The following is a 16,702-nucleotide window of genomic DNA, read 5'->3' as shown; positions in this document are numbered from 1 at the left end:
GGGTACCACAGGGTTCAATGGCCGACTCTTTTCTCTGTATATATCAATGACGTCGCTCTTGCTGCGGGTGATCCACCTCTACTCAGACGACACCATTCTGTATACTTCTGGCCTTTCCTTGAACACTGTGCTAACTAACCTCCAAACGAGCTTCAATGCCATACAACACTCTTTCCGTGGCCTCCAACTGCGCTTAAACGCTAGTAAAACCAAATGCATGCTTTTCAACCGTTCGCTGCCCGCCCCCGCCCGCCCGACTAACATCACCACCCTGGACAGTGAGAAATTGTTCTCAACTAGCCTACCTGGTTAAATAAAAGGTGGGGAAAAAATCCCTCTCTCTTTTTATTTCTCTCTTCCCCCCACTTCTTTGTTTTTCATTTTACCTCTCCCTTCAGCCCTCTCCCTCTACTGTCTTTCTTGTCCTCTCACTCAAGTCAGAGAGCATCCCATCACTTGATTTTGTGCCTACACATTTGAGAATCACCTCCAATGAGAGGTGTGTAAAATACTTCCCATTAGATGCATAATCAGAGACTTCCTTCCAGCTACTTTAATGCTTCTACCTAGTCCTTGTTCTCCACCGGTTGAGACGCTACCTTAATTGTCTGAGTAGGACTGACAGGTGTGCAATTGCTTTCAGTCTTACTCAGACTTTGGGTATAGTTTCTACATACAGATTAGGAGTGTGGGTGGGTGGGGGTGATGGGGTGGACTATGTGTGTGTGTGGTTTGATATAGAAGTCATATTTTAGTCAGGAATTGATATTGATTTTACACAGCTTCACGACGTCGCCTTCTCTTTGACACCAGAACGCTTTGTGAATAAACAAAAACATTATTTTAGTCCTCATTCCTTCACTCTTTTCCTCCATCCCTCCATCCTTCCATCATACATCCTCATATCCTTCAAAGATCCTGAAAACGGTTGCGGCAATCAAAACACTAAAGACAAACAGCCCTCGTGAAATCACAGCATTTTCGATTTCCAAGTATCTCCATTAGAAAATGGAGCTTTGAAGTTATTGGATTCTGGTCCTTTGTTGTATGACGGGGTAGGACAAATCGTTATGACGGGGTAGGACAAATCGTTCTATTTGTTTGACAAAGATCTTGGAGAGAAAAAAACAAACCAATGTTGCTTAGAAAGAGAAAGCATTGCAAAATGTAAAATCATCCTATCTTCACAACAATTTAGGGAGAGCCATAGAGCATGTTGGTCTGCTTCCTCAGTAGAGTAGAGAGGTTAGGAAGCCAGAAAATGGACCAGGTCCTAACTAAAATGTGAGATATGGGCTGAATTGTTGAAGATGATCTCTAATTATTTGTGTCACCTCACCTCATTGGGGTTCTTTAATTCTGTAAGAGTGGAACATTGGAGTTGATGATCATTGATTAGTGAGATGGTGGACGCTTCACGTATGATAAGCTTTCCTTCATGCTGCCAATCTAGTCTTAATTGTCCTTATAGTTGCTTTTACACTCTCCGAACCATCCAAACTGCACGTTACAATTCTTTCCCTCTCCTTCCTCTCCTCCTGTGGGCATATAAAAACAGCTCCAATTAAACCTGTGAATTACGATCTGTCATGTTGTTGTATAGAGAGTTTACCATCAGAGTAATTGACCTCTTAATCTCTTGTTGTTGCTGTCTGATTCCAGGTGAAGGGCCCAGTCAGTGAAGATAAGAGTGGTTCCCATGGCAATAGAGGAGTAGAGGTAGTCATGCTCCTCTTCAGTTGACGATCAAAGTCAATCCCTACCAATTAACTTTCAGCCATGAATAGGGTAGCTATGGCGAGGCTATTACGCTCAACAGGATAGTCTATCTTAAGATTAATTTTGGAAACCAGGCCCAGATCTTTTATTTGAAATGCTGACATGTAGAAATAGGCATATGTAAAGGACGTCATTGCTGCTTGCTTTGCAAGTACCACTTCCTCCCGATTCGGCCAATACCTGGAGCAAACTGCCAAGTGACCACTCTCCTGAAGCGTCCTAACAGTCGGCGCCACGTGAAAAGCTAGCTATTCACTGGAACAAGTGGGGACACTTCAGGCTGAGGAGCAAGTTTCACACATCCCCATCTACTACACAAACACTTTCCTGATGATTTCCTTGTATTTCTACTTTGCGACCAACACTCTGTGTGTGTGTGTGTGTGTGTGTGTGTGTGTGTGTGTGTGTGTGTGTGTGTGTGTGTGTGTCCTGATATTCCTGACATCACACAACTGAAATCAAAGTGTCAGCTTTCAGACAAGATCTCTTCCACTGGCTTCCTCTTCGGTCCCACACCAGGAGGACACAGGTGCAACCGTGTCATCCTCGCACTGCACCGCACCTCACCTCACCAACATCCCGCTACCCTCCACTAACACCTGTTCAACACACACACACACACACACACGAGGCACAACTCAACCGGTGACTACCAGGATGACGACACGTGATGTGACCATGTTCAGTGATGCAGCCACACCAATCAGAGAGCGATCCAGTGTGACTTGGACTCAGGCCCGACATGTAGAGAACATGTGAATCTTTACTAAAACATTAAAGGTTGCCTGTGAAGGAGCATTGCTAATTTTTCCATTTAAACTCTGGATTAAACCCGTTTTCATTAACACTGATCTGCCATGAAGAATTTGATTAATTAATCCTTACATCTTTCTGCATATTGATATGCACGGTAGCTCCTCTGAAATACATTTTCTATTTTATTCTGTGTATCACATTTAGGTGTCTTTTAATCTTTGAAATATTTCCATAACTCTGTATGCATCATCCCCTTACATGTGCTGTGTGATCTCAGTTTAGTGAAACAGCATGAGATGTCGTATGTGAATGCATATCCTTTATCTACATACAGTGCCAAACTTTAGGACTTTTACGTAGACATTTTACACAAACTCAGCAAAAAAAGAAACAGCCCTTTTTCAGGACACTGTCTTTCCAAGAGAATTCGTAAAAATCTAAATAACTTCACAGATCTTCATTGTAAAGGGTTCAACCACTGTTTCCCATGCTTGTTCAATGAACCATAAACAATTAATGAACATGCACCTGTGGAACGGTCGTTAAGACACTAACAGCTTACAGACGGTAGGCAATTAAGGTCACAGTTATGAAAACTTAGGACACTAAAGAGGCCTTTCTACTGACTCTGAAAAACACCAAAAGAAAGATGCCCAGGGTCCCTGCTCATCTGCGCGAAGGAGGCATGAGGACTGCAGATGTGGCCAGGGAAATAAATTGCAATGTCCGTACTGTGAGACGCCTAAGACAGCGCTATAGGGAGACAGGACGGAGAGCTGATCGTCCTCGCAGAGGCAGACCACGTGTAACAACACTTGCACAGGATCGGTACATCCAAACATCACACCTGCGGGACAGGTACAGGATGGCAACAACAACTGCCCGGGTTACATCAGGAATGCACAATCCCTCCATCACTGCTCAGACTGTCCGCAATAGGCTGAGAGAGGCTGGACTGAGGGCTTGTAGGCCTGTTGTAGCAGGTCCTCACCAGACATCACCGGCAACAACGTCGTCTATGGGCACAAACCCACCGTCGCTGGACCAGACAGGACTTTCAAAAAGTGATCTTCACTGACGAGTCGCGGTTTTGTCTCACCAGGGGTGATGGTCAGATTTGTGTTTATCGTCAAAGGAATGAGCGTTACACCGAGGCCTGTACTCTGGAGTGAGATCGATTTGGAGGTGGAGGGTCTGTCATGGTCTGGGGCGGTGTGTCACAGCATCATCGGATTGAGAGGACGTTTCTTTTTTTCCTGAGTTTAGAAACGTCCAAAGGACTGAGCAAATCGATATTCCAAGGCCTACGTCCCAAATGGCACCCTATTCCCTGTATAGTGCACTACTTTTGACAAGAGCCCATAGGCCCCTATGGATCCCCATAGGCCCTGGTCAAAAGTAGTGCACTATACAGGGAATAGGGTGCCATTTAGGTTGTAACAATTTGGGCTGTAACAAAACTGTTAATAACTGTGACTGACCCTGTGCTAAACGTCCACACTCAAACTAGTGCACTGATTGGATCGATCAGTTAATTGATGAGGAAATTTGTTGATTTCTTGACCACATTAGTCAATTTTTAGTGAGTACAAGGATGCACTGTTATATAGACACGTCCTCAGTCCTCTGCCAGTCTGTGTGTGTGTGTGTGTTCATCCTTGGCTTTTTGTTAATTAAATTGCTAGCATGACACTGATTGGCCACTTGGCTTTCCATGTCTTTATCTGTAGTTGATTACAGTAAGGGCATCCTGATCAATAAAATGAACGCATTTTCCATATGCTGTTTTTGAATGGTACAGTGCAGGTAGAACCAGTGTTATTTAGTGAGGTGAAACTATCAACAAATTAAAACAAAAGAAACCCTGAGAATGAGGTCTGAGTGGAAGGTGGTTAAAGAATCAACATGGATTTGAACATTTATTGTCAATTGATCTTGGAAACATCACAAAAGCCTTGATGTTTATGATCTAATGATCATTTTCCCAGGTGAGACTGTTTGATTATCTATTATCCATAGTGCAATTATATCATTATCTGTGTGGAATGGAATACCTCATTAAACTAAGTGTGTTAGCTAACTGTTCGTCCTCTTCTCCAGTTTGGTCAATTATTTGGTAGGCTGTTTGGTAGGTTGCTTACTGCATAGGGAGGTGGTTGGTTTGGTGGATGGTAGGCTGGCTGGTTTGGTGGATGGTAGGCTGGCTGGTTTGGTGGATGGTAGGCTGGCTGGTTTGGTGGATGGTCTTCCTCTTGATGATGATGCCTTCTGTTTGACTGCCATTTTCTCAGCCTTCATCTGAAACAGAAACTATGATTATGGCATTCAGGTTTCCAGTCATTCATTTACATGTCATGTCACGTGCTCATTTGAGTACCACATTCACACATAAATATACACTACAAAGTATGTGAACACCTGCTCATCGAACATTCATTCCAAAATCATGGGCATTAATATGGAGTCGGTCCCCCCTTTGCTGCTATAACAGCCTCCACTCTTCTGGGAAGGCTTTCCACTAGATGTTGGAACATTGCTGTGGGGACACTGATGTTGGGGGATTAGGCCTGGCTCACAGTCTGTGTTCCAATTCATCCCAAAGATGTTCAATAGGGTTGAGGTCGGGGCTCTGTGCAGGCCAGTCAAGTTCTTCCACAATGATCTCAACAAACCATTCTGTATGGACCTCGCTTTGTGCACAGGGGCATTGTCAAGCTAAAACAGGAAAGGGCCTTCCCCAAACTGTGACCACAAAATAGAATTGTCTAGAATGTCATTGTATGCTGTAGCATTAAGATTTCCCTTTACTGGAACTAAGGGGCCTAGCCCAAACTGAATAACAGCCCCTGACCATTATTCCTCCTCCATCAAACATTTGGCACTATGCATTGGAAAGGTAGTGTTCTCCGGTGAAGCTTGAGTCAGCTTGAGAAGGCGTTTCCACTTCTCCAAAGTCCACAAGCTTTACACTACTCCAGACGAAGCTTTGCATTGCGCATGGTGATCTTAGGCTTCTGTGCTGCTGCTCGGCCATGGAAACCCATTTCATGAATCTCATGACGAACAGTTCTTGTGCTGACTTTGCTTCCAGAAGAAGTTTGGAACTCTGTAGTGAGTGCTGTAACCGGGACAGACGATTTTTAGCGCTACGCGCCTCAGCACTTGGCGGCCCTGTTACGTGAGCTTGTGTGGCCTACCACTTCGGGGTAACAGTGCTTATAGTTGATGATTTAGAGGTTAATCCAGGCCCTGCAGTGTCTACCCCCACTCCCATCCCCCAGGCTCTCTCATTTGTTGACTTCTGTAACCGTAAAAACCTTGGTTTCATGCATGTTAACATTAGAAGCCTCCTACCTAAGTTTGTTTTATTCACTGCCCTAGCACACTCCACCAATCCGGATGTCCTAGCCGTGTCTGAATCCTGGCTTAGGAAGACCACCAAAAACCTTGACATTTCCATTCCTAACTATAACATTTTCCGACAAGCTAGAACTGCCAAAGGGGGCGGTGTTGCAATTTACTGCAAAGATAGAACTCAGGTTGCAGGTTGTCTTACTATCCAAGTCTGTACCCAAACAATTTGAGCTTCTACTTCTAAAAATGTACCTTTCCAGAAACAAGTCTCTCACCATTGCCGCTTGCTATAGACCTCCCTCTGCCCCCAGCTGAGGGTGGTTTGATTGATTGCCCCCCATCTATCTTCTGAGCTCGTGCTGCTAGGTGACCTAAACTGGGACATGCTTAACACCCCGGCCATCCTACAATCTAAGCTTTATGCCCTCAATCTCACACAACTTGGGGCCTATTTATTTATTGCCTTAACTCCCTTATTTGACCTTATTTGCACTCACTGTATATAGACTTTTTTTCCTACTGTATTATTGACTGTATGTTTTGTTCATTCCATGTGTAACTCTGTGTTTTTGTATGTGTCGAACTGATATGCTTTACCTTGGCCAGGTCGCAGTTGCAAATGAGAACTTGTTCTCAACTAGCTTACCTGGTTAAATAAAAAAGTGAAATTTTAAACATTTTAAAATAGTTGACTGGGGCAGCTCTAGCAGGGCAGACATTTGACAAACCGACCTGTGATGATGCCACATGGAAAGTCACTGAGCTCTTCAGTAACGCCATTCTACTGCCAATGTTTGTCTTTGGAGATTGCATGGCTGTGTGCTCGATTTTATACACCTGTCAGCAATGGGTGTGGCTGAAATAGCCGAATCCACTAATTTGAAGGGGTGTCCACATACTTTTGTATATATTGTCTAGTGTATTTTATTGTAAGACCTCGATTAGTTCAACATCATAAGATATCCATTGTACAAAAAAAGGGGTGTCTGCAGTAAATATATTGTCAATGAATTGTTATCTTATTTGCTGCACTGGTTGCTCTACATTAAACTACATACAGTGCTGTCAGAAAGTATTCATACCCCTTGACTTATTCCACATTGTGTTACAGCCTGAAAGTACAGAAAAAATTATTATAATATTCTCACCCATCTACACACAACACCCCATAATCACAAAGTGAAAACATGTTTATACATTTTAGCAAATGTATTGAAAATGAAATACAGAAATATCTCATTTACATAAGTATTCACACCCCTGAGTCAATACTTTGTAGAAGCACCTTTGTAGGCGATTACAGCTATGAGTTGTCTTGGGTATGTATCAGCTTTGCACATCTGGATTTGGGAATTTTCTCTCATTCTTCCTTGCAGATTATGTCAAGCTCTTTTAAGTTAGATGGGGAGCGGTGGTGAACAGCAATCTTCAAGTTTTTCAATGGTATTCATGCCTGGGCTTTGGCTGGGCCACTCAGTGACTTTCACATTCTTGTTCTGAAGCCATTCGTGTTGCTTTGGCTGTATGCTTGGGGTCATTGTCCTGTTGGAACATAAATCTCTGCACTAGTCTAAGGTTGTTTGCACTCTGAAGCAGGTTCTCATTAAGGATTTGCTTGTAATTTGGCACCATTCATTGTTCCCTCTAACCGTACCAGTCTCCCAGTCCCTGCCGCTGAAAAGCATCCCCATAGCAGGATGCTGCCACCAACATGCTTCACGGTTGGGATGGTGTTAGACGGGTGATGAGTTGTGCCTGTTTTCTCCAGACATAGCACTTTGCATTCAGGACAAACAGTTACATTTTTGTCTTATCTTACATTTTCCTTGTGCTCTGTCTTTCATGTGCCGTTTTACAAACTCCCGGCGTTCTGTCATGTGCCTCTTTCCTCAGGAGTGGCTTCCACCTGACCACTCTCCCATAAAGCCCAGATTGGTCAAGTGCTGTAGAGACCGTTGTCCTTCTGGCAGGTTCTTCCATCTCAGCCAAGGAACTCTGTAGGATCTCTGACGGACAGAGATAGGCAGAGTCTGGGTAGTTCCATATTTTTTTCGATTTCCTATTGATGGAGACTATTGTGCTCTTGGAAACTTTCAACACTCTAGAAATAGTTTTATACACTTCCCCAGATATATGCCTCATCACAATTCTATCTTGGCGATTTTCAGACAGTTTCTTGGACTTTGTGGTATAGTTTCTGCTCTAACATGCACTTCTTCTATGATTTATTGGCAATTACACAATTTAATGTGCATCCCACCACCTACTATGCACCCAAAAAATGAAACACCCCCAAAAAAATATACATTGTGACATACAGCAGGTCAGCTACCAGGGGGAGACTCGTCAAGGCCTGGTGACAGACGGAGTATACATCACAAGGTGATGGCTCCATCTGCTGGACGAGCCAGGTCTCGACGGGATCTCCGGCCAGGAATAATTGGGGCTGATTGCTCACCAGCTGTACAAATCCCACAAAGCTGCCAGAAGGGCAGCACACAGGGGAGAGACTGGGGGAGGAAAGGACGCCCATATAGTTGCTGACGGTATCCCGGAGAGGGTCTCTTGTGGGAGACCTAATTATTTAATTTTGGTCTATTATTTTAATAAACACCTTTGAAACTGAGCCTGAAATTGAGACTCTGTCCGTGTCTGATCTGTGTAAACGTTTTGACCAAACCCCCTGGTCTGCCACTATATATATAGTATATATAAAGTCGAAGTTGGAAGTTTACATACACCTTAGCCAAATACATTTAAACTCAGTTTTTCACAATTCCTGACATTTAATCCTAGTAGAAATTCCCTGTCTTAGGTCAGTTATGATCACCACTTTATTTTAAAAATGTGAAATTTCAGAATAATAGAAGAGAGAATTATTTATTTCAGCTTTTATTTCTTTAATCACATTCCCAGTGGGTCAGAAGTTTACATGCGCTCAATTAGTATTTGGAAGCATCGCCTTTTAATAGTTTAACTTGGGTAAATGTTTCGGGGAGCCTTCCACAAGCTTGTAGATACTTTTGTACCGGTTTCCTCCAGCATCTCCACAAGGTCCTTTGCTGTTGTTCTGGGATTGATTTGCACTTTTGGCTGATTTCTTTTGATTTTCCCATGATGTCAAGCAAAGAGGCACTGAGTTTGAAGGTAGGCCGTGAAATACATCCACAAGTACACCTCCAATTGACTCAAATTATGTCAATTAGCCTATCAGAAGCTTCTAAAGCCATGACATAATTTTCAGGAATTTTCCAAGCTGTTTAAAGTTAGTCAATTTAGTGTATGTAAACTTCTGATCCACTGGAATTGTGATGCAGTAAATTATAAGTGAAATAATCTGTCTGTAAACAATTGTTGGAAAAATGTCCAAAGCAACTTGCCAAATTAGAGTTTATTCACAAGAAATGTGTGGAGTGGTTGAAAAACTAGTTTTAATGACACCAACCTAAGTGTATGTAAACTTTCGACTTACACTGTGTATATACACTGCTCAAAAAAATAAAGGGAACACTTAAACAACACAATGTAACTCCAAGTCAAACACACTTCTGTGAAATCAAACTGTCCACTTAGGAAGCAACACTGGCAATAAATGTCACATGCTGTTGTGCAAATGGAATAGACAACAGGTGGAAATTATAGGCAATTAGCAAGACACCCCCAATAAAGGACTGGTTCTGCAGGTGGTGACCACAGACCACTTCAGTTCCTATGCTTCCTGGCTGATGTTTTGGTCACTTTTGAATGCTGGCGGTGCTTTCACTCTAGTGGTAGCATGAGACGGAGTCTACAACCCACACAAGTGGCTCAGGTATTGCAGCTCATCCAGGATGGCACATCAATGCGAGTTGTGGCAAGAAGGTTTGCTGTGTCTGTCAGCGTAGTGTCCAGAGCATGGAGGCGCTACCAGGAGACAGGCCAGTACATCAGGAGACGTGGAGGAGGCCGTAGGAGGGCAACAACCCAGCAGCAGGACCGCTACCTCCGCCTTTGTGCAAGGAGGAGGAGGAGGAGCACTGCCAGAGCCCTGCAAATGACCTCCAGCAGGCCACCAATGTGCATGTGTCTGCTCAAACCATCAGAAACAGACTCCATGAGGGTTCTATGAGGGCCCGACATCCACATGTGGGGGTTGTGCTTACAGCCCAACACCGTGCAGGACGTTTGGCACTTGCTAGAGAACACCAAGTTTGGCAAATTCGCCACTGGCGCCCTGTGCTCTTCACAGATGAAAGCAGGTTCACACTGAGCACATGTGACAGACGTGACAGAGTCTGGAGACGCCGTGGAGAACGTTCTGCTGCCTGCAACATCCTCCAGCATGACCGGTTTGGCGGTGGGTCAGTCATGGTGTGGGGTGGCATTTCTTTGGGGGGCGGTACAGCCCTCCATGTGCTCGCCAGAGGTAGCCTGACTGCCATTAGGTACCGAGATGAGATCCTCAGACCCCTTGTGAGACCATATGCTGGTGCGGTTGGCCCTGGGCTCCTCCTAATGCAAGACAATGCTAGACTTCATGTGGCTGGAGTGTGTCAGCAGTTCCTGCAAGAGGAAGGCATTGATGCTATGCACTAGCCCGCCCGTTCCCCAGACCTGAATCCAATTGAGCACATCTGGGACATCATGTCTCGCTCCATCCACCAACGCCACATTGCACCACAGACTGTCCAGGAGTTGGCGGATGCTTTAGTCCAGGTCTGGGAGGAGATCCCTCAGGAGACCAGCCGCCACCTCATCAGGAGCATGCCCAGGCGTTGTAGGGAGGTCATACAGGCACGTGGAGGCCACACACTACTGAGCCTCATTTTGACTTGTTTTAAGGACATTACATCAAAGTTGGATCAGCCTGTAGTGTGGTTTTCCACTTTCATTTTGAGTGTGACTCCAAATCCAGACCTCCATGGGTTGATAAATTTGATTTCCATTGATAATTTTTGTGTAATTTTGTTGTCAGCACATTCAGCTATGTAAAGAAAAAGGTATTTAATAAAAATATTTCATTCATTCAGATCTAGGATGTGTTATTTTACTGTTCCCTTTATTTTTTTGAGCAGTGTATATCAAACAACTTCTGTTAAAAATAAATAAAAGATCTGATCCCCAAGGCTGTTGAGTCTGCCAATAAGAATGAGGTGATTGACAGAGGCGAAAGCCTTGGCCAGGTCGATGAATACAGCTGCACAGTAATGTCTCTTATCGATGGCGGTTATGATATCGTTAAGGACCTTGAGTGTGGCTGAGGTGCACCCATGACCAGCTCGGAAACCAGATTGCATAGCAGAGAAGGTATGGTGAGATTCGAAATGGTCGGTAATCTGTTTGTTGACTTGGCTTTCGAAGACCTTAGAAAGGCACGGTAGGATAGATATAGGTCTGTAGCAGTTTGGGTCAAGAGTGTCCCCCCCTTTGAAGAGGGGGATGACCGCAGCTGCTTTCCAATCTTTGGGAATCTCAGATGACACGAAAGAAAGGTTGAACAGGCTAGTAATAGGGGTGGCAACAATTTCGGCAGATAATTTTAGAAAGAAAGGGTCCAGATTGTCTAGCCCGGCTGATTTGTAGGGGTCCAGATTTTGCAGCTCTTTCAGAACATCAGCTGAATGGATTTGGGAGAAGGAGAAATGGGGAAGGCTTGGGCGAGTTGCTGTTGGGGGTGCAGTGCTGTTGTCCGGGGTAGGAGTAGCCAGGTGGAAAGCATGGCCAGCCGTAGAAAAATGCTTATTGAAATTCTCAATTATGGTGGATTTATCAGTGGTGACAGTGTTTCCTATCTTCAGTGCAGTGGGCAGCTGGGAGGAGGTGTTCTTATTCTCCATGGACTTTACAGTGTCCCAGAACTTTTTTGAGTTAGTGTTGCAGGAAGCAAATTTCTGCTTGAAAAAGCTAGCCTTGGCTTTTCTAACTGCCTGTGTATAATGGTTTCTAGCATCCCTGAACAGCTGCATATCACGGGGGCTGTTCGATGCTAATGCAGAACGCCATAGGATGTTTTTGTGTTGGTTAAGGGCAGTCAGGTCTGGGGAGAACCAAGGGCTATATCTGTTCCTGGTTCTAAATTTCTTGAATGGGGCATGTTTATTTAAGATGGTTAGGAAGGCATTTAAAAAAAATATCCAGGCATCCTCTACTGACGGGATGAGATCAATATCCTTCCAGGATACCCCGGCCAGATCGATTAGAAAGGCCTGCTCGCAGAAGTGTTTCAGGGAGCGTTTTACAGTGATGAGTGGAGGTCGTTTGACCGCTGACCCATTACGGATGCAGGCAATGAGGCAGTGATCGCTGAGATCTTGGTTGAAGACAGCAGAGGTGTATTTAGAGGGGAAGTTGGTTAGGATGATATCTATGAGGGTGCCCGTGTTTAAGGCTTTGGGGAGGTACCTGGTAGGTTCATTGATAATTTGTGTGAGATTGAGGGCATCAAGTTTAGATTGTAGGATGGCTGGGGTGTTAAGCATGTTCCAGTTTAGATCGCCTAGCAGCACGAACTCTGAAGATAGATGGGGGGCAATCAGTTCACATATGGTGTCCAGAGCACAGCTGGGGGCAGAGGGTGGTCTATAGCAGGTGGCAACGGTGAGAGACTTGTTTTTAGAGAGGTGGATTTTTAAAAGTAGAAGTTCAAATTGTTTGGGTACAGACCTGGATAGTAGGACAGAACTCTGCAGGCTATCTTTGCAGTAGATTGCAACACCGCCCCATTTGGCAGTTCTATCTTGTCTGAAAATGTTGTAGTTTGGAATTAAAATGTCTGAATTTTTGGTGGTCTTCCTAAGCCAGGATTCAGACACAGCTAGAACATCCGGGTTGGCAGAGTGTGCTAAAGCAGTGAATAGAACAAACTTAGGGAGGAGGCTTCTAATGTTAACATGCATGAAACCAAGGCTATTACGGTTACAGAAGTCATCAAAAGAGAGCGCCTGGGGAATAGGAGTGGAGCTAGGCACTGCAGGGCCTGGATTCACCTCTACATCGCCAGAGGAACATAGGAGGAGTAGAATAAGGGTACGGCTAAAAGCTATGAGAATTGGTCGTCTAGAACGTCTGGAACATAGAGTAAAAGGAGGTTTCTGGGGGCGATAAAATAGCATCAAGGTATAATGTACAGACAAATGTATGGTAGGATGTGAATACAGTGTAGGTAAACCTATGTATTGAGTGATGAAGAGAGAGATATTGTCTCTAGAAACATCATTGAAACCAGGAGATGTCATTGCATGTGTGGGTGGTGGAACTAATAGGTTGGATAAGGTATAGTGAGCAGGACTAGAGGCTCTACAGTGAAATAAGCCAATAAACACTAACCAGAACAGCAATGGACAAGACATATTGACATTTAGGAGAGGCATGCTTAGTCGAGTGATCAAAAGGGTCCAGTGAGTGGAGAGGTTTGTAGATGTTTGTAGATGGGTCAGAGAAAAATATATATTTCATCCATTTTGAATTCAAGCTGTAACACAATGAAATGTGGAATAAGTCAAGGTTTATGAATACTTTCTGAAGGCACAGTATGTGTCGCTCTGCTTCCTTGATCTCACTTATTTTTCATCTGTACAATTCTGTTTCTACTGCTCTTTGCTGGCCTCCAGTGTTTCGTTAGAGAACTGTCCTCCTCACCCTGTCCTGGTAGCGTCTCTCCAAGTACGCCATGTCTTCTTCCTCTCTGGTGCTGAGGTCAGACAGAGCCCTGGTCACGGACGTCACTGAACTCTCCTCTACATATCAGAGGGAAACTATTAAATTAACGCAATACATCTATTATGAGACAAATATCATCTCTGTTTAGGATTTCTATATGAGCCATAGCAGGGTTTCCCTAACTTGGTCCTGCCTGACCTACAGGATAAATTGCATCCTCATTTACACTCAGATTAGGCATTTCATAGTCTCTCCTGGCCACCCTTCCAAAGATTGTACATGACAAGTATGTGCTTCCCAGGCTAGACTTCAAAGCACAGTCATAATTATGCCCCCCAAAGCCTCCTATAGCTTGGTTGGGTTCTGACCTGTATGTCCGGAGGCTGCTGCTGGTCCTGAGGCTGCTGCTGGTCCTGAGGCTTTCTCAAACACATGCTCCTGGAAAGCTCTTGGTTGTTGAGACGACAGAACAGACAAGTGAGGGGCACCTACGCAGGCACATGCATGCACAAGGTCATGGGTAACAATTAGATATCTCATATCTAAAGGCTGAAATTAGACTCATTAGAATGACTGGGATGCCTTTGCTGTAATTCATCTTGTGGCTGTCTCTTGTCAGTGAGTCTGTGATGCAGCCTGGAGGTCTCACCTGCCCCGCTATCGTCCAGTCTCAGGTACCCGTCAGCCAGGGAGCTGAACCCTGTCAGACCCCCCATGGCTGCGTATGGAACGTCTCTGCCCACCGGGCAACCCCGGGCCTCCCGTTCTGCCTTCGTCTCCACCAGCGTCTGGTGGGCGAAGCTAGGCTGGCCACACCCACAGCTGTAGGGGCTCCGGAACCCAGAGCAGGATGAGCCTGAGGACAGAGAGTAAATAGGGAGGTAGGTCAATGTGGCCTCAACCATACCCAATACAACACTGACACTACTTTCAACACAACAAATTGGAAGTCAGGGAGTATAGAAGGAGTATTATAACAATACCTCAGTGCTTAAGCGAGGGGACAACTGAAACTCACATTTCCCACAGAGGTGTTCTGAGGTCTCACTGTGGTCGTAGGCAGAGTGTTTGCACCTGCAACGTACAGGCTGCGACCCGTTCAGGTGCACGTACTGAAAGGCCAAACACCGACACCCTTGAACTCGGCATGGTAGTGCTATCGGGCGCTCCGAAGGAACCTCCTCAAAGTCTGTCTGATGCTGTTTGTACCTGGAGGGATTCAACCAAGACAAGTGTAGCGAATAAGAAGGATAGCTGGAGTGATGCTTGAATCAGTGACCATGCAGTTCCTGGGAAGCCATGCTTCCTCCTCAGCCATAAAAGTTCAGACCACTTTGCAGAGGTCATAGTGCACTTCCATTTTGGAGGCACACAACTAATGAACTAATCACAGTGTTGTATTAGCGATGGAGGATGTTGCTAAAGCGTACCTGTGTGTGCAGAAGCAAGGTGTCTCTGGGCCGATGAGTTTACAGTCTATTCCCCCTGGCACTCCAAAGCTCACATACAGCCTGTTGTGTAGTCTCTGGGGAAACACTGCTCTCTTGTACTCTTCATATTCCTCTGGGGAGAATAGTCTGCCGCCATCGTCTTCACCCACGATCCTGACACACAACAACAGGCGCCACAGCACAGGGGTATGATTAGAAGTAAACTTTTTTTTTTTAAGGATTTTCTTTTGCAATTTAGTTCAAAACAAGAACGCACAAAAAAATAACACAAAAACACAGCTGCCAGACATATGAAATAAAGTATTGCATAAGCAAGAATAGAGCAACAGTGACAGTTACAACAAATCTTTTCCAAGTTAATGGTGTTCATGATTAGTAGTTCTGATCATAGAGTAGCCTGATTCTGCAAATGATTAATTTCCCATTTCATCCTCAAATATAACACTGATACACAAGCAGTATGGTGAAATAGACATTCATACTCCAAAGCTTATACTTTCAACTTCATTACAGTTCCACCTATGTAGTACCATGAGATTGATCTGCTGAGAAAGGAAAGGAAGGAAGGCTAGTGTAAAATAAACTGACTCCAAAAAAATGCCATTGGTGACATTCTACATACAAGGGATGTGTGCACTTTCTAAATTGTCTGAAGGCAAACATAACAAAGCAAATAGGCCTATAAAATCAGTCAGGTGACAGAGGAAATTTTCAGAAGTGCTCCAGATTGAATATAATCCTAGAACACATTTCCATTGGCAAGCAAGACAAACCTCCTGTACTCCAGATAGTCGTCCACTGACTTAGATGCAGTCTTGTCAAGACATATTCTCTCCATCGCTCAAGTTTTGAGATACTGTTTTAGCTAGATGTTGTAAAATCCTTCAGTTTTTCGACTGAAGTCCTGTGCTCGTATCCGGTTGAGGACCAAGCGTCCACGTTGCTAAGCGATCTGCACCATTCTCCCCCTTCCCTTTCTCTCTCCCTTGCTTTAGGCTGGTGGGCGGGAACCTTTGTTTGAATGTTAACTGTGCCATTTTACACCCATAACAACCTTGTCCTTGGTTTATTCTTTCAGTGGGTCATATGCCATCCATTCATTCCTTTCCAAAATTATTACAATCAGCAAAGAAAAATAATGTTTGTAAGTTATTGTTTTAGTTTTTTTCCCAATATTGCCACGAGGATGAATTCATTTTTGTTTTCGTGAAATTTAAATATTTTTCTACTTTGTGGCTGTGGTAACTAGTGGAAACAGTCGTGGTCCTGCGTATCTGCCCTCTCATTGGCTGGAATGGTCCCACCTGATCTTGCCTCCTCCAAACTGTCTTCCATTAATTTCATTGTTAAGAGTGACCGCTATAGTACCTGGTTAATTTCACCAAAGGTTAGAAACCGTCTCTCCGCCCTAGGGAGTCGTTGTTCACAAAGCGGCACGGCGGCCTGTCTCTAGCACCCGCCTATCCTTTCTTTGGTGGTAACTTCTGTATTGTAAATATTCGATGAGGGTTGTTTGACGTTAACCACCTGTAAACAATGGAGAGAGATGCTGGCCTCATGACATGAATATGCATAGCCAACTCCAAAATAAAGTGTTTTTTTCTAAAAGTTGCCCGGGATGTCACGTGTCCTACATATATCAGTAACTTGTTACAACTTAAGCCGTGTGAAACTTCTAATCGATCATATAAATCTCACGTAGCAACAGTTTTTTTCGTTGACCA

At 44.3% G+C, this 16,702-nt stretch overlaps 1 protein-coding gene across 2 annotated transcripts; it reads right to left on the bottom strand.

Annotated features, from left to right (window-relative positions):
• Nucleotides 1-4,427: 4,427 nt before the first annotated feature.
• On the bottom strand, nt 4,428-16,648 carry fam221a (family with sequence similarity 221 member A). Of its 2 annotated transcripts, XM_020505118.2 has the most exons (7): nt 15,752-16,645; nt 14,958-15,131; nt 14,546-14,736; nt 14,177-14,383; nt 13,896-14,015; nt 13,507-13,604; nt 4,428-4,833 (listed from the first exon to the last, which is right to left on the bottom strand). In XM_020505118.2, the coding sequence occupies exons 1-7, from the start codon at nt 15,814-15,816 to the stop codon at nt 4,645-4,647; spliced, it is 1,044 nt and encodes a 347-aa protein (XP_020360707.1). In that variant the 5' UTR covers nt 15,817-16,645; the 3' UTR covers nt 4,428-4,644. The 2 variants fall into 2 exon arrangements, with proteins under 2 accessions (XP_020360707.1, XP_020360708.1); XM_020505119.2 differs by lacking the exon at nt 13,507-13,604 and having other exon boundaries at nt 4,716-4,833; nt 15,752-16,648.
• Between the last annotated feature and the right edge of the window lie 54 nt (nt 16,649-16,702).

The sequence above is a fragment of the Oncorhynchus kisutch genome, linkage group LG17, assembly GCF_002021735.2.
Source record: "Oncorhynchus kisutch isolate 150728-3 linkage group LG17, Okis_V2, whole genome shotgun sequence".
Classification (NCBI taxonomy): Eukaryota; Metazoa; Chordata; class Actinopteri; order Salmoniformes; family Salmonidae; genus Oncorhynchus; species Oncorhynchus kisutch.
Note: the sequence above shows the minus strand (reverse complement) of the source record. Positions and strands in the feature narration are given on the sequence as shown.